Here is an 18,504-nt window from a genome sequence, read left to right on the forward strand (position 1 = left end):
TGGTCCGGGTCCGGACCGAGTGGGTATTTTTGCCACCTCAATATGGTGGTGATTAGAGTTGGTAAAATGGGTCATCGGGTCGTGTTAGCTTCATGTCGTGTTAAATTTAGGTCGACCCAAACCCGACCCATTTAATAATCGTGTTAAAATATTGAAACCTAAACCCGACACTGAAAAATAATTGAATTACCCAATAACCCGCTTAATATCTACATATTATACAAAAGTTACATCAAATATTTACACAGTCATACATACATATGTACATACATACATACATACATACATACATATATGCATACATACATAATTTATAGATATTATAAAATATACATATCTATCAAAATATTACACATTTATACTATTGAGGTTTTAATTATATATATGTAAATAATATTATATATTAATATTATAAAATATACATGTCTACCAATATTTTACACATTTACACTATTGATTAATTAAACTCTAAATGTATTTAAAATTTTATAAATAAAACACTGTGTTTATATTCATCCTTTTAAAGAATTAAAAAAAAAACAATCTCTAATATTTGAGTTTTGATAACAAGAACCTGTAAATTATTTTAAAATAGAAAATATAATCGGATCATTGATTGAGTAAATAAGTCAAGAATTTTAACCCTAACCCGATACGAAAAAAAATCATATTGATCTGGACCCGACCCATTTAATAATCGTGTTAAATTTAACGACTTATACCATTTATTTGTGTCATATTTGTGTTGGGTAATCGAGTCGGATTAAATTTTGCCAGCTCCAGTGGTGATTCCTAAAAAAGAGAATGTGGATGAGACAGAAAAGAACAAGTTAAAAAGTAAAATATATTTTTAATTTTTAACAAGAGTAATTTTAAAAATATTAAAAAGTGAGACTCAACTACCTTGCAATAGTTGCAAGGTAGCACCTGATTTTTTTTTTTTTTTTTTGTGGTTTCAATTATTGATCATTGGATTCAATGAAAATGTAGATTTAAGGGTAGAGATTCATTTATTTGAATATTAACATTATACTCCTTGCTATTTATCAAAAACGTAAAAGAGCTAAAGAATTAAAACTTTTAGCACATACGTCCAAATTGTTTAAAATTTTATGTTGTTTAATTAGTAGCGAGTCTTAAAAAATAAATTTTATTTTAATATTATATATTTTTATTTAAAAATTAATTTTTAATATCATTTATTTATTAAAAAATATTAATTAATATTATTTATTCTCATTTCATTTAATATTATTTAGTTACAGGCTTATTGTTGTATTTAATCTTTTAAAAAATTAAAAAATTTTAAATAAAATAAAATAATCAGTAGTGAGCATTAAAAATAAATATAATTTTTAATATTAATTATTTTTATTTTATTTAATATTATTTGTAGTATTTATTTTTGTTTTATTTAATGTTATTTAGTTACAGACTTATTACTATATTTATTCTTTAAAAAACTAAATAATATTAAATAAAATAAATAATCAGTTGTGAGTCTTAAAAAATATAAAATTTTAATTAATATTATTTATTTTATTCAAAAGGATAAATTTTTAATATTATTTATTTTATTAAAAATAAATATTTTTTAATATTATATTTGATTTGATTTAATGTTATATAGTCATAGGCTTATTATTATATTTATTCTTTCATGAAACTAAATAATGTTAAATAAAATGAAATAATCAGTAATGAGTCTCAAAAAATTAATATTATTTTTAATAAAATTAATTTTATTTTATTTAATATTATTAAATCATAGCTTATTATTATATTTATTTTTCAAAATTAAATAATATTAAATAAACTAGAATAAGCAATTGTGAGTCCTAAAAAATAAATATTATTTTTTAATATTATTTATTTTATTTAAAAGAATAAATTTTTAATATTTTTATTTTATTAAAAATATTATTTAATATTATCTAGTCATAGACTTAGTGTTATATTTGTTCTTTTAGAAAGTTAAATAATATTAAATGAAATAAAATTGCATTTTAGCAGATCATCAGCCAAAAGCACATAAGCTTATAAATAAAAAGGTAAATAATATTAAATAAAATAAAATTATATTTTAAAAAGTCACCTGTTAAAACACATAATGTTATAAATAAACTGTAAATAAAAAAGAAGGTAAGGGATTAAATGAAATTTGACACACAAAAGACAAAAATTAATGGTACCTTGCAACTATTGCAAGGAAGCTGGACCCTAAAAAGTAAGAACTAATAAAATAAGGATCCCTCAAAGTTACATGCATGTACCTTACAACCCTCTCACATGAATAGTGAGTGGACCTACATCATTCACTATTCATGTGAGAGGGTTGTAAGGTACATGCATGTAACTTAGCATTAGCCATAAAATAAATAAAGAGCCTCAAATATCATCACTCCATGATTAATTTAAGTGTTTCTTTTTACTTTTAGTTTTATTAATAACTTATTTAAAAATTTATGAAAACTTGAACCCGACCTAAGCTCTGTGCTCAGCCTATCTAAGTATGAATGGATACTTATTACAATAACATAAACTTGAGCCTATACTTGCAAGCTCACAATTTGTTATCTCTAGATTTAAATCCCACTTTAAGACCCATCCAATTTTTTTAAGTCTGACAATAAAACCCATTGCTTGGCCATGCCATTGAATATAACTTATCCACTTTTACTCTCAGTTGCAATGCCACCCTTGCGTTCTCGAAGGCACCACATAAGATAGAAAATTCCATAATATTGAGAATCACCAACCCTGTCACTGCTATCACGTTGGATAAAAGAGCCAAAATAAGTGTCAAGCACCAGCCAGTGCAAATTGATCGTATTGTGGCATTGCCTGTTCCCCCGATTACAGTAGCGGCATTTAATGTTCAAACAATAAAAATTAAAATTAAAATTAAAAAGAGAAAGCAAAAATGAAAAAAAAAAAAGTAAACAAACAACTTTGTGGTCATCCACCTCATTCATAACTAATGAAGCTCACTAGCTGTGCTTTCATCATCAACTTCATACAAAATTAGGGATGACAATGAATTTGATCTGACCTAAAATCCACGTGATCCCAATTTAAAATGAATTTAAATCGGCTTTGAATATCAATGTGCAGATCTAAAATGAATTTAAAGCAGGTCTGAATCTATCTTAATATCTAAATCCATATCCATATTCATATCCACCCATCTTTTTATTTTATTTTAAAAGTTTCTTAAACAATTATGGAATTATAATGATAATAAATTTTATTCATAACATATTACTGGTATTTACCATGCATTTAAACTCTTAAAACTTAAAGATTAGTTTTGTAAATTTAAAGGTTAGCCAGCCTCAAAGCATGTACATGCAATATTCAAATTGCAAGTCAAATAATACAACTTGACAATTTATTTTATTATATTGACCAAAAAATTTTAAAGAATATAGCCATTCATATATTTAGTCAAATATAATCATAATAAAAATAATAAAAGACTGAATATAAATCATATTTAATTTATATGTCATTATCTAATGTTGTAGGAATGAGGATGAATGTATCGTGGATATTAAAATTATGAAGAAGACAATAGAATATTAGATTGATCTTACTCCTGCAATTACTTTTGAATGATATTTTATTATCTTTCTTATTTGTTGTTTTAGTGTAAAAGTATAAGCTACAATATTTATTATATTTTTGAAAAAAAATTATATAATTTAATTGTTATTAATACATTTTAGCCTTCAATTTTCATTTTAAAAAATTATTACTTTTAATTGTTGAATTTTAGAATTCATGACGAATCTAAAATAGATTTGAATTTTAATTTTTTTTCGGATTTAGAACAGATATAGATATTTATTTTTTGGATTTGGATATAAAGCGAAAAATATGAATACATGACGGATCTGGAACAGATACGGATCTTGATTTTTATTATGGATCTGAATCTGGAGCATGGTAGATTTAACCCATATCTGCTCCATTGCCATCCCTATACAAAACCAATTAAGTCCACTAGTTGAGCTTGAAGGCAAACTCTCCAAACCATCATTTCCACATAGCTTTTTCAAAGAAGTGAAAAAGAATGAATGGAACAGGAAGACAACACCTTGTTTTAGATGGATACCAACTAAATGAAGCAATATTTCCATTCAAGGACAACTAAAGTACTTCAGCAATTCATTCAGGGGTCAAGCCTTTTTTTTTTTAAAATAAATAAATAAAGAAAGAAAAACCTCTTAAAAAGAGAAATCCACGTACATGCATTGGGCTTCTTGACATGACTATTTTCATGGTTCTGCTGGTTGATAAGGGCACGCGATCTTCTAAAAGGCATGAGAGGACAATTTTCACCAATACCAACAGATCCATGTACTATTACAACAATCAAGTTGGCTCATCACATTAAGAAACACGCCTCAATGTCAAAAAAGAAAATTCAAAAGTGGGTCTCACAGGATATTAGCTCAAGCAAGAAATCACATAAGCCAAAGCAGTGGCATTTAACAGCAAATTTTTGAAATACTCTAGTTAATAATGTACCTGCAGCAGGGATTTCAGGGTTTCAAAAGTATACTGTAATGTTTAAAGTATGTAGACCAGTAGAGATTTTCTGGGTTTCAAAAATATACTGTAATGTATAAAGTATGTAGACCTGAAATCCACCCAGATTATTTTACCACAATTACCAACAACAGAACCGTACATCAGATGCTATTTATCCGGACAAAAAAGTACTCAACTTAATTTGTTAACACCAAAGCATGAAATCACGAGTCACAAAAGGTTTTCCTTTTTACAATACCATACCCTTTTTTTCCCGCCTTTGGGTATTAACCCCAGGCCACGCTATTCAATTATACGGGAAAAATGGCAGTGCTTAACAGAATAAGAATATTAGACATAGGAAATGTACCAGAGGGAGAATGAGTCCGTGAAGAAAGTACCATTTTCGTTTAATGAAAAGGATAAAAACAATGTGTTCTTACTTCTTATAAAATACATGCTCATAAGGAAAATAAAAAAAATAATAATTCAAAATTTTGCAAAGGCCAAAGTCCTTCTCTGTCTCTTAAGAGTTCCACCTCTGGCTAAGAGTAATCAAACATGTATAACGCCTATATTTGAACTTATCCCACTTAAAGAAGTAAATACTTGATTATAATTATGTTATCAATTACATCACAACTAATGCATGACTTTGAAAGTATATAATTGACTCTGATTATTACTACAATCTTAAAAATGACAAATTCTATAGATACTTTTCCCTGTTTTTAACTTTCTTGTGCAATCACGTGCCATGATTCAACAGGTAACATAACTAAAAGCTGTAATCAAGAAACAAATCTCGGTCTACAGATGTCATGAAAAATTACCTGTAAACCAATAATTGCACACCATGAATTTAAGTATTTTGAGTCAGCCAATCTGCTCATACTCAACATGATGCAACAGTGACGCTACTGATCCCATCCACATCTGATCTCACTCAACGTGAAAGAAGCTTTGCCTAATCAAGAGAATTCCTTGGGAAGGGAAAAATAAAATAAAAAAGGAAAAAAAGAAAACAAAACAGAAAAGAGAGAAGGGGAAAAGAGTAAGATACACTATAATTATGGCACTGTTACATAGTAAAAGTATCGGAAAACATTATGCTAAAATCTATTTTATAGCTTATGCCAATCATCCCTCACAGAAGACTATGAAGTCTCAAATACAGAGCTAATTGTTTGGGCTCCCTGATGTGAATTATCATATTCTGACTTCATACCGTTGTTCAAACCACTAAAATCCATTGTTCCAAACCTACCTCAACCTACAATATATTTGGGATATTTTTAACTATTTTGTGTTTCATCACTCCGAATATAAAACCCACTACAGTATCAAATGAAAATGGAAGAGGATAAACACATGGAAGAGAAGAGAAAGAAAAGCCTACCACCAGATACAGTAAAAATTTCCACTTAAACAGTAGAAGCAAAAAGAGCATAAGCAATCTACCAAGGAAGGTAGACACGAAAGCCAACAAAACCCCAGGTATTAGAAAGTATAAGCTAAGAATTTTCCTAGATAACAAATGTACTTATTGTGTACATGGATACTAATGCATCCATACAAAAGCTTGCGTTTAATAGAATGACCTGCGCTTGTTGAAGAAATCCAATACCTATCCTCTATCAAGAACCTATGACTTCATTAATGTACTGATTTATTTTAAAATAAAATAAAAAATAAAACCAAAAGAAGAATGAATAAAATTGAGGGGGAAAATTAGAACTCCAAGAATCCTTCAAATAAACACTTTAAACAAAAGTTCAATATGCAGCAACAAAGTAAAAAATCAAAACATACATCTGCAGTAATAGATGCTTGCTACAAACGTTGCACAGACAATGCTATCTGAAAGCAAAACACTTCTTGAAATACTTATCAAATTGAGATCAGCTGAAGACTCGAATCCCAACCCGTTCCACAAAGACCTGCAAGAGATAAACAGAAAGTGCATATATTTATGAACAGCCAACAACCAGAAGAAATCTCGCAGCACCAAAGAAAGTAAACTGTCTTCTAAGATAACCGTCCATTTGCCAAGAAATCCAATTTCTAAAGAGTAAGCTCCAGAGCTTTAATGAGACATTGATGATTCAACATCTCCAATTGTAAATAGTCTTTGTTCACATGCAGACCCATTATCCGATAAATTATAAATCAGTAGTTTAGTTAATATCTTATGCATTGGGAGTGGAACTTCTCTTGCAAGCCTTTAACCTCCGGAAGACTGAGAACCTGTTTTCCTCAGGCTGAACTTTACATCATAATTGACAGATTACATGAATCAATAATTCCGACCATATTATCAGCTGGGCTTGACTGTTCACAATCATTTTGATATTTTTTCCCTGTACACAACAAATTTTAAATGTTAGCAATCAGTACTTGTCAATGACAACAGAAAAGAACAGTTTTTTTCTTTTTTAATATTTTGACCACATCATTGATATTACCATTCAGGAAAACTCCAGATGCTCAGTATTGTGTGTTTCCCAATTTCTCAGTCATTCTACATTGAAGGAAACGCATTACTCTGTGACACTAAATTTACGTCATCACTGTTAAGCATCAGGTGATCTGTGCTTTTGATACCATGATTATCATGTGCTGATACATTTTCCATTGACTTCTTCAAGTCATAATTCTTATGCTTTGAAGACAGAAACCCATCATCCTCCATTACAGTTGGATCCTTCAAACTGGCATTCAGTTCGCCTTCTGTTTTGTCCCAATTGTGTGGATGATGCATTGATTTATAATCTCTTGTTTCCGCACTTTCACTATTTGCATGATCCTTAGATTGTGAGGCTGAGTGCCTTCTGCGGTTTGATTCACTTCTGTCCAAATTTGCAGGTGACAACATACTTTTGCGACGCCTACCATCTGCTGATCTTGATCGTCCTCTATTACGATAAAGCTTTCTTTCGATTGACTTTGACCTGGAACGCCTTCCAAGTTTTGTTCTAGATTCATCCAAACCTCTTGGAGACCTGCTTCCTCTGTGATGCTTACCATCTGCAGATATTGACCCGGAGCGCCTCCTATCATGATGCTTTGGTTTCTTATCCCTACTTCCACCTCCCATTTTACCTTCAACAGATTTAGACCGGGACCGCCTCTTATGACGATTTCTTAATCTGTCATCTCTACTGTCATCTGCTATCTCACTGGATTTATATTTATCTAGAGCAGATACTGACCTAGACCGCCCCCTGAGTTTTGATTTATTTTCATCAACATTTCCTGCTGGTGACCTGCCTCTTCCATGATGCTCATCTTCCCTGGACAATGACCTGGAACGCTTTCTTTCACGATGCTGTGATTTTCCATCTCGGGCTTCATCCTTTTCTTCGTCATGTCTTTCCATAGATTTTGACCGAGAACGGTGTCTGTATTTTGGTTTGGCATCATCATTCCTGGGGGAATTCCGATTGCCTCTGTGACGCTTAGGTGATTTTGAATGTGCACGAGATGATTTCCTTGCAGAGCTCTCTTGGCGATGTTTCGGTGAGCCTGAATCAGAACGATATGATTTTCTACTATGAGGACTCACACTCCTACTCTTTCTTCTCCTTGGAACAGGCGAGTGATGTGATATATCTGACTCCCTCCTAGATCTGTCGGCACCGTCCCTGGTGTCTCTGGTTGAAAGCCTCTCATTATCATATTTTGAATAGTGGCGTGATCTTAGCGGTGATCTGGACCTATGACCTCTTCGATGGCGGTATGGAGGCGAGAAAGAGCGGGACCTCCTTCTACGATGAAAACTCACGGGTGACCTTGACTTGGATCTTGACCTTGCACGATAGGTTCGTTGATAATGAACTGGTGATCTTGACTTGGATCTTGACCTTGCACGAGAGGTTGAAGGTGACCTGCAGAACAAAGTAATCAGTTAAAATATCACAAATATGAACCAGTATTTGATCTATCCAGCAAAATCTGAATAGCTTCCAAGACTAACATGTTTTAAGTTGAGCAACAAATAATATTTGATAAGCACAGAAAATCTTAAAAGAATACAATCGCATAGAGAAACTCCCATCAGCCTTGGCACCTTGACAGTAAACATACATTTCAGGAAAAAAAGCACTGAATCACACAAGGAAAATATACACTATGCACAGAAAGTACAAATCAACCACCTATTGTTCATGACCAAATATCCATATCATCTATGCACTACTGACCAAAAAAACGAAGAGCAAAATATAACACCAGTTGCAGAAACTGTCTCCATTTCCTTCCGTGATAAAAAGAACAATTACAGAGTAGTCAATACATAGTCTATTTCTGATTGCCGCCAGAATGCAAACAAGTTTCTTTTAATCCTCAAAATTATATGAATAAACTTCATCTATATAAGTCCTACAATTAGTTTGTCTTTGTGTTATTGTCACTAAGTTTCTCAGAACTGATACATTAACAAAGGTATAGAACTAATACCTATCTAGCAATAATAGATGTATTGCATTGACCTTCACCCAAATTAAAACATAAAACAATGACATAAGACTCTCAGGACGGCAGTTCTAACCTTGGATATCAGAAATAATGTTCTTACATACATATTTTTTAATGTACTGTATTTCAGACAAATGGATAAGGCAATAAACTTCTAAAGATATAAAACTGAACCCACATGCAGAACATAAATAAATGATAGAATGTCTTTCTGTTCATGTTAAAGACTGGTGATCATCAGACATGGCAATTCACAACAAAAAATTAGAATGAACCATAAAATAAACTCAAGATATAAAGTAACAATAAACTTTCTCAAATTAGGATGAAGGTAAAAGCAAAGTCATCAGCAAAAAGCATAAAATGTAAACTATTAAATACTGACAAGTTATGTACCTAGATTTTTGTTTAGTTTCCTTGTCTTCATCCACAAGACCATCTGCTTTTAACTTCTTACTTATCTCAGCAGCTCTGGCTGCTGCTAACTCTGTGGCAGATTTCATAGATGCGGCTCTATTAGCTGCCTGCTGAGCAGTCAGAGTTTGTTGCATAAGCAAAGCCTGTTGGAATTGCATCTGTTGCATAGCAACGGCTTGCTGCATCATCATAGGCAGAGAAGAACCAGCAAGTGACGAATTCAAATGAGATGGTTTTTGTGGAAACGATTTAGCCATCTCAACATTGAGCGGCCGACCCCCAACATCCATATTGTTTAATGCCAAAGCAGCTGTTGCTTCTTCAGGTTTTGAGTATTCTATGTAAGCAAAATGCTTTGAATCAGTGATGGTGCATTCAACAACAGTTCCACAAAAACTAAAAAGTTGCTTCAGCTGTTCCACTGTTAGAAGTGGGCTAAGATTGCTAACTTGTAGAGTTTTCTTTAATGCATCAGCCTTCCCAGCCTTGTCAGGAGAACCTGAAAAGGAAAAGTTTATTAAAGAAGACAATGCAAGTTAAGAAAGAGAGAGAGAATTAAATGTGAATACCAGATAAGTCTTTGGCAGACTGTTGCGCTTGAACCTGAGCAGCATGTGCTTGAAGAGCTTGAGCAGCAACAATAGCCTGAGCAGCAGCCATTGCAGCAGCAGAAGGAGCCATGGGCACCTGACTGAGAGTTCCCATAGTTGTGGTGGCAGCTAAAGCAGTCATCAACAAGTTATGAGGCGGATGATTCAACTTACAATCAGTTTTGGCACATCGACCATTCAGATACTCTCGACAAACTTCCCCAAGTGATGCTCCCATTCCAGGCAAAATGGCACCACCAGATGCTCCAGAAACAACTCCTGGAATCATTCCAAGCAACCCCGGAAATGCTCCAGAGACAGAAGCCGAATAATTGGGCATGTTGGGCATTGTTTGGTTAACTAAATTTGGAGCCATACCCAATAGTCCTCCTCCAGTAGAATTAGAACCTGCACTGAAGAACACTGGAAAAGGACTGCCCATAATGGGCTTACCGTTGCACTCAATACTAAGCATATAATTACCCCTTTTAGGAACAACGTATGTGACAGTATAAGTACCATCATTCATGTCCTTAACAATACCCTCCTGCTCCGAACCACCGACACCGACACCAGGTGCAACTTTAACCTTAATTTCAGCACCACCATGTGGCACCTTGCGGCCATCTGAGTCCTTAGTGACAACCATAAAGGTAGAAGCAGCACCAGCATTGCCACCAGCAATCCCCGCACCAGCAGCAGTGCTTTTGGATGGGTCCACAGGTCCGATGGGCTTGTTGCTCAAATCCTCCTCCCAATCTTCTTCAGAATCGCTATCAGAAGCAACAGCTGCTTGCTTTTCATTAGCTTTGTTGGTTAAGCCTTTGAATGTGGCCTCGAAAGCAGCTTTCGCAGCCGCATCTTTTTCAGCCTCGCTCTTGAGCTTTGCTTCTTCGGCTTGTTTCAGCCATATTGCTTTGGAAGCAGCGGTATTTCGGTCCCCCATTCAATTGCAGATAGAAAACCTAAAATCAATTGAATAAACTTTGAAAGAAAAAAAAAAAAGGTAAGCCACCAAATTGGTATTATGCAAACCCTAGCTGCTGCTATTCAATAACAATTCCTATTTACAGCGTCGAAAAAAGGGCGTACCAGTTAACTGGTATGCGGCGGGAAAGAGGGATTGGATCGGCAAAGATTGGGGACTGCGACTGGGAGGGTTACAAAATCCAAAACATGCTTTCTATCCATACGTGCGCTGAACTGAGGACTACGGGTCCGCTTATAATACAGCAGCTGTATCTCATACAGCCGCTTTTTATTAATTTTTTATTTGTGAATACAACTGGCCACCTAAAGTAACGGTTGTACAAGGAAATATGAAGGAAAATACTAAAGGTAATTATCATAGATCTACCTTTATTTCAAGCAAATATCAAACTAATCAAATCAAACTAAAAAGCTACCGAAGACCCCCTCAACTTTGCATGAAAATATACTTTTCTATTTTTTTAATAACATGAAAATATACTTAAAATGTGAGACTCCTATACTACTGGGAATAAGATTTAAGTATCAGTTAATAAAATTGATTGTAACTAATTAAATTATTTTAATATTACATTATAAATTTAACTATATTTTACGTAAAAAATTATCATAATATTTTATTAATTTTTTTATAGTATAGTGTAGTTTGAATATCTAGATCCATAATTAATCATATTTATTTTCAAATAATTGGAACAATCAATCCTATAATACACAAAATGACTCAAATATCTACCTACCAATCGAAAGATAGTTTTTATCCAACTATTGGATAATTATGAAACAATTATCTTGGTGATAGTCCATTATAATTAAATGTAAAATATTTTATTATTATTTTTTATTAATGATAGTTGCTAATATTATTATGTTATTATATACCCTATAACGAAATATTTGTATCTTAGACAAATATAATGTTTCTAATATTCTATAAGTTTAAATAATACTCACAAACAACCTCTTGTGCAAATTAATTCATGTGAATATATATATGAAATTAATTACTTTATTTATTCCTTTATCTTTTATGGTTATATTTATTCACTATTTTCAAGTCACAACAATTTCTATAAATACTTAAAATGGACAATTACATATGTACTGTTAATTTTTTATTTATTGCTATTAGTGGTATTGTGATTAATGACCTTATAACATTAAGCTTTATTATGTTGTTAATAGCCATAATTGTTAGCCAATTTTAATTTGATTAAACTAAACTTAATTACGATACTTATTATCAGAATATGTATATATATATGACATTGTTCTTATAATAATAATAATAATAATAATAATAATAATAATAATAATAATAATAATAATAATAATAATAATAATAATAAAGGAGATGTTTAGAGTCATACATGAGTTTAACTCACCCATTAGGGTTTAGTAATATTATTAGTAATAATTACAGTTCATATTCCCATTGTATGGTAAATGTTAGGGAAAATGTCAACAACAAAACCATGGTTTAGCAAAATGATCATAAAAAGTCCATCTTAATCTCATAATGATCGCATACACATCTTTTTGGACAATTATGCCCTTTGAATAGTGACTAAAATATATTTCATTTGGATATAATTGGTCAAAAAAAGATCTAAAGGGTAATAAGTAAATGAGTGACATATGTACTTAGAATACAAATATATATATATATAGATATATATATATATATATATATATATATATATATATAAAGTTGGGACTTGAGGAGGTGATGTGACATCACCATTTCTCATCTTTGTATATTCTCTATTATCTAATAAATAAAGAATTTTTTTTTTAGATTTAGCTTTTCATCTTCTCACAATTAATTTGATTGTTATTACACAATAACAATTATGTAAAAGTTTTAATGAGGCATATACTTTGTAATGAACATCCAAGGGGGAGTATTATGAATTTATTAAAATAAATGTAGATGTTCATAACATATATCTCTTAGTCTTCCCACTATCTTCTATTAGCAACCTTTAGTTTCCCTATAACTCTCACTATCTCACAAGAAATTATGATCCATAATTTCTCATTAATTTCATGGAGTGATTATGTAACTATAAAAGGAGAGCTCATCTTTTTGTTTTGTACACATACAATTGGAATGAATAAAAGCACTTTATAATATATTCTCTCATTTTATTCTTAAATTTGCGTTGCTTCTTTATTTATATTGCTGGCTAATAGTTTTTTTTTTTGTTTTTTGTAAGGCTGTCTCATCTTAAAAAAAAATCAATTTATATTTTTTATCAGTTTCATCAAATGTAAAGTAAGAAAAAAGGATAATACTAAATTCTTTTTTCAAAACCGTGTAAAACACGGTTCTATTTTCTAGTTAGGTTATAAATATTGGGATCTTATCATTATTGTAAAGTATTAATATAATAATACCAAATTAGTTTAGGACCCAAGGGTGTAGCTAAGTAATTTTAAATTGCTTTATTTTAATTGGCTACCTAAGTTTCAATTTTGGGAGGTAAGGGGTTAAAAATTGATATAAAATTTTTTAAAAATCATGTTTTTTTTTTCTAATAATATAAGCGAATGAATTATTTTTCACGCGGGTAAATTTAGCGCCAAAATGAAATATTTAACAAATTTTATTCTATTTTTAATATGTATCAAATTGAATTTTTATAATTTTTCCCCTAAACTATAAATACTTCATATTCTACTATTTCTTTAGAAACCCTAGCTGCTCTCACAACATCTCAGTCCTCACGCACTCAAAGCCTCACCGGCCACCAGCCGAGCTGCCATCGTTATTCCAACACGACTAAACTGCTGTCATATTGACCATGGCAAGCATAGCTACCAGGTTGATTGGAGCCGAAAACAGAGACCGTTGGAGCAGGAGGACCCGATAATCCTCAAAATGTAGAAGTAGCTACGAGTCGTCAAAAGTCAAAAGAAAGGGCTCAACAAGTATGCATTCATCTGTGTTCTTTTGGTCTTGGTTAACTCAATTCTATTGGGTTGCGGTGAGTCTTCATTCAACACCCTTTTCCTGTTTGCTTTTAATTTTTACTCTAAATGTTAATATATAAATATTTGGCATGTAATTGTAATCGGATGGTGGTATGGTGACGTGAAATGAAGCTTTTGGGCTGTAGACATTTGAGTAATGAGTGGTGCAGTTCTTTTCACAAAAGAAGATCTTGACATAACGGTCGTCCAAGTAGATTCTTGCAGCAGATTCACAGTAAATCCTCTCTCTTCGTTCCTTAATTTGACAAATACTTGCATGTTTATATAAATTTTTAAATTTCTTTTTATCTAATTGGATAAATTGGTGATGAAATTTCAGTTAAATGTCACTGATTTTTTTAAATTGAAATTGTTTTACACAGCTGGTTTCTTTGATTGATTCCTTTGGTTACTTGTTTACACCACCAATTTGAGCTAGTTTATATGCCTTTAGATCACAAACTAGGATACCACATGATTTGGTCTTTGATCCAAAAACCTTGGATGAGGTATGGATTTTGTTTAATTGTCAATGTTTCTTGAATTGTGATTTCCTAGAGTCTGGCTTTTCAAACTGTGTGACTGAAAAGTTATTTTAGTTTTAAAAAATTAAAAAATAATAATAATCTAAGCCCTATCTTTCTTTCCATACTCTTTCGTTGCTTAGGGTCTATGAGTCATCAGAATATGAGGGGAGGCTTTTCAGGAAGATCTACGCGCCTGACAGTCATTATTCTCATCGTAACAGACAAGTGACCATATCCTGTTACCTACTTGTTTTACTTTTGGTTTTTGTTTTTTGATCGAGCAGCAGTGCATATTGTTTCTGTGTTTATTTTTTTATTTTTTTTCTTTATATAATTCTTGGTTTTATGTTTGATCCAGCAAAATGAGTGGTGAGGGGATATTATTGCCATTGTATTTGACTCTCTCTTTAGAAATGTTTTATTAAGATTTACTTTTGCTAATATCACTTGGGTAATGCCTTGGAAATGTTTATCAAATGTCATTACTGCCAGTTTTATGCTCATTGGCCATAGTTCTTAGTCTCTAATTAATTTGGAATATTGGGAATCTCTTTTTATGGCATATTTGTCTTTTCTTTTCTTATATCCTTGCTCTGTATTTTGATGGACTAAGTATAGGGCTTTGAGTCCTTGCTCTGTATGTTGATGGATTAAGTACAGAGCTTTGAGTTTACAATTGATTATGGGTATTTTCTAAAATCTTATTACTTTGAAAAAATTGTTGGTTGGAGGAGCAAGTAAGCCCCTTTTCAATAAGGAGAGAATGTCGCAAGGCCAAGGGAAACATCCTCATCTTCAATTATCTCTACCAGCTAAAACAACTTCTCCTGATGTCATTTCAAATTCTCCCAAGGTTGAAGGGAGTAATGTGAAACAACCCAAGTGCTTTGAAGCTCCATATTCTTTCTATAGAGATTATGATCTCCATTCATCATCTACTCAGTCTGATTGTAAGAACATACATCCGGATGTGAGTAGAATTTAAATTGGAATTATTTTTTAATTTTTTTAAATGATGAATATGTAAGTATCTATGTGTCATTCAAATAACAGATAAAATAATATGATTAGTCACTGAAAGCACAATTTATATCTTCTCTTTCTTGCTCATCATTTGCCTCGTTTTTATTTATTTATAAGCTTACTGCAGCTTCAACTTTTGCCGTTGCTTTCTATGGATTGCAATTTTGAATTTAATCAAATTGCATATTTCAGATGTTAAAAGCTCTAATACTTCTAATATTGGTCCTTAATTCAATCATGCTATTGAATTCTATTTTTTTTCAAGAATTTTTATGATGCTGAGTTTGATTGTATTCTGATTTCATATTGAATCTTACAACTATTCCAACTTGAAAAGAAAAAGTAAACTATTGTACGAATATGATAAGTCTTGCCTTTTTGGCTCTTCTCTCAATTCAATTAGGGATTTACTTAATTATCGATTGACTTGAATTAAATTATGATTGAATTGGGTAAAATGAAGGTGATAAGGACATTGTTTGATCATTTTTTTTTGCACAAAATACTGAGGATGTTAACATTGTTTATGGGGAAGGGATTCTAAAATTGTAGATGTTGAGGTTCTATAATTTTTGTTGATTTTGCAGTGAGATTGGATGTGAAGAAGAGGATAAAGGCTAATTGAATTGAACAATGACATTGTACAAGGTGCGAATTCAGAGCTGGTTGACAGAGTTATGTCTCTGATTGTATTAAATTTTATCATTTAGCTATGAAAAAAGAGTTTTATCTTCATGTTATATTTATTGTCTTAGAATGAAAAAATGACAACTTGCTCAAGCTGTGAAAACTTGGTAAGGCTTCTTAAAACCAGAAAAAGTGGGGATGGGTACGTGCACATATTGAGAATGACTACATGGGTAAGGGAACTTGTATGCAAAGTGAAAGTTAAGAGTCTGTTAATGGTCTCATTGCTTCTAGAATGATAAGTTCGTAATGGTGAAATGTTTAGGTTATATTGATGGGAATAAGCCCATGAAGTGATGTAGTGATGGATACTGAATTGGAAAATTGTGTTTCTGGTTCATGGAATATCTTGGAGGAAGTACAAAAAGTGATACAAGACAGCAAAACAGACATCTTCCCAAAAATATTGAATGGCTTTGTTTGCTTTCTAGGTGTGGTTTATTTTTGTACTTTAGCTAGATGGCTTATTGATTCTGGTAATAGACTGGTTTGTTACAAATTCCTTGATTTGAGTTGCCTTTTTTTTTTTTTTGGTTTTTTCAACTATTGTTGTATTGATATTCCTACATTTCAAATGCTTTGGTAATTAGTAATCTGGTCATTTTAAAGTATTTTGGCTACTTGAACAGTGTCTGGGTATGCTGATAAATTATAAGAATTGTCGAAACTATAATAAACAAATAAACAAGGTTGTATTTTGGATTCATTTTACTCGTGAATGAATCTATATGCTTACAAATTTTTGCTAGTTATTTTTAGGTGCTTAGTTTCTATTGCGTTTTGTGAGTTTTTCATACAGATGCTATTTCATAATTTATATTATTCATGCAATCATGAATCATTAGTGCTGAAATTTTATTCTTGTTTGTTTGGAGGTATTCTCCTCTCTTTATCGCCATGATCAATTTGTCGTTAAATGTAAACATAAAAGTTACAAAGAATGAGTATGCCATTTGAAAATATTGTTTATATTCTGAATATTGCTGTTAAAAAATTCATCAAAAAATATGTTGTTAAAATTAGAATGTAGCTATGTGTTTATTTTATTTTTAAGTTTCAATTTTTCTATTAATACAATAAATGACTGATCTTGTCTAAGAATTTAGATCATGCATTTGAAATTTGAATATTGTTTTTTTTTTCGCAGCCCTTTTTTCTAAAATCATTTGGTTTTTTTTATGCAGAGGCCCATGAAATCTAAATCTCCAACTAGCAGCAGCATCTGAAGTTTAATTTTCTATGATCAAAATTAATGATGTTAAAAGTTATAAATTGATTTAACTTTGTATTAGTTTATTGATGTTAAAAGTTTTTAAAGAGTTATTTTCTCGAGTTTGTAAAATAATTTCTCAAGAGTCCAGTTATGTTGCAACAGTAGTACGGTACCACTGTTGCTTTCAGCCATTAAATCTAGCTAATACAACTGATACAATTATAGATTCAATGGCTGGTTGCAACATAGTTTTGCTCATTTCTCAATAGAAGTGGTTTTACGCTCTTCTTCCTCTGCAATTTTAACTTTTTAGTAGCCCACGTATCGGTTCACTATAGTCATTAACTGCTTAAGTGAAAGTCTTGTATTAGAATTTTTTATTTCATTAATTTTTAAGTATATTGGATAAAATAATAGGACATTATAATTTTATTTGTAACTAAATGCCAACAAATTTAAGAATAAAGGACCATTTGAAAAAGATAAGTTAATTAAACATGCAAAGCTTGTTAAAAAATGTTGGTTGTTACTGTAGTGTAGATTTTCATAATGTCGCAGTGGCTAAAATAAACTTTTAAAAATTATGTTAGCTAAGTCTTGAAAATTAAAGAACGTATTTTATAAATTGAAAATGATATGCACACTTAAAACGAAAAAGAAGGATACTCATTTTAAAAATAAAATATTTACAAATCTCATGAGGTAGGATCGCAATAATGATTGTAGTAAGAGTAAAAAAGTAAATAATAATAGTGATAAAAATTTAAGTATAATATAATATTTATAATCAATGACATAAGTTTTTGGTTACACTAATGAGAAATTCAGAAAATTAATTTGAAAAGAAAATAGAGAGGTAAAAATTTAATTTGAATTGAAACAATTTTAATTCTTGATTTATTTTAGTTCAAAGATAAATAAACATATTTAATTGAATGATAAAATGGGAAAAATGTTTTTAAAGATCAAAAGTTAACTATAAATAAATTCAAGTTCAAAAAATCTAATGAAGTCAACTGAACCCAGAAAAGAAAAGGAAAAAGATAACTCAACATAAATAAATTAAGAA

The 18,504-nt window shown here is 31.1% G+C and overlaps 2 protein-coding genes and 1 long non-coding RNA gene across 7 annotated transcripts; 1 reads left to right on the plus strand and 2 right to left on the minus strand.

Annotated features, from left to right (window-relative positions):
* Positions 1 to 2,409: 2,409 nt before the first annotated feature.
* On the minus strand, positions 2,410 to 5,519 carry LOC112496137 (uncharacterized). Its single transcript, XM_052433341.1, has 3 exons — positions 5,370 to 5,519; positions 4,252 to 4,365; positions 2,410 to 2,844 (listed from the first exon to the last, which is right to left on the minus strand). The coding sequence occupies exons 1-3, from the start codon at positions 5,392 to 5,394 to the stop codon at positions 2,618 to 2,620; spliced, it is 366 nt and encodes a 121-aa protein (XP_052289301.1). The 5' UTR covers positions 5,395 to 5,519; the 3' UTR covers positions 2,410 to 2,617.
* LOC102615780 (uncharacterized) lies at positions 4,926 to 11,274 on the minus strand. Of its 2 annotated transcripts, XR_372340.4 has the most exons (6): positions 11,112 to 11,274; positions 9,999 to 11,003; positions 9,409 to 9,928; positions 7,002 to 8,423; positions 6,349 to 6,896; positions 4,926 to 5,519 (listed from the first exon to the last, which is right to left on the minus strand). XR_372340.4 is itself a non-coding variant. In XM_006492912.4 (4 exons), the coding sequence occupies exons 2-4, from the start codon at positions 10,963 to 10,965 to the stop codon at positions 7,058 to 7,060; spliced, it is 2,853 nt and encodes a 950-aa protein (XP_006492975.2). In that variant the 5' UTR covers positions 10,966 to 11,003; positions 11,112 to 11,274; the 3' UTR covers positions 6,998 to 7,057. The 2 variants fall into 2 exon arrangements, 1 of the variants encoding a protein (XP_006492975.2); XM_006492912.4 differs by lacking the exons at positions 4,926 to 5,519; positions 6,349 to 6,896 and having other exon boundaries at positions 6,998 to 8,423.
* A 2,413-nt stretch (positions 11,275 to 13,687) lies between these two features.
* On the plus strand, positions 13,688 to 17,721 carry LOC112496737 (uncharacterized). 4 transcript variants are annotated; one of them, XR_008051508.1, is made up of 5 exons: positions 13,689 to 14,220; positions 14,653 to 15,482; positions 16,123 to 16,183; positions 16,291 to 16,653; positions 17,407 to 17,721. It is a non-coding gene; the product is annotated as an uncharacterized LOC112496737 (long non-coding RNA). The 4 variants fall into 4 exon arrangements; XR_008051507.1 differs by having other exon boundaries at positions 13,690 to 14,220; positions 16,488 to 16,653; XR_008051505.1 differs by having other exon boundaries at positions 13,688 to 14,220; positions 16,123 to 16,653.
* Positions 17,722 to 18,504: the final 783 nt, after the last annotated feature.

This window comes from Citrus sinensis, chromosome 9 (genome assembly GCF_022201045.2).
Source record: "Citrus sinensis cultivar Valencia sweet orange chromosome 9, DVS_A1.0, whole genome shotgun sequence".
NCBI lineage: Eukaryota > Viridiplantae > Streptophyta > Magnoliopsida > Sapindales > Rutaceae > Citrus > Citrus sinensis.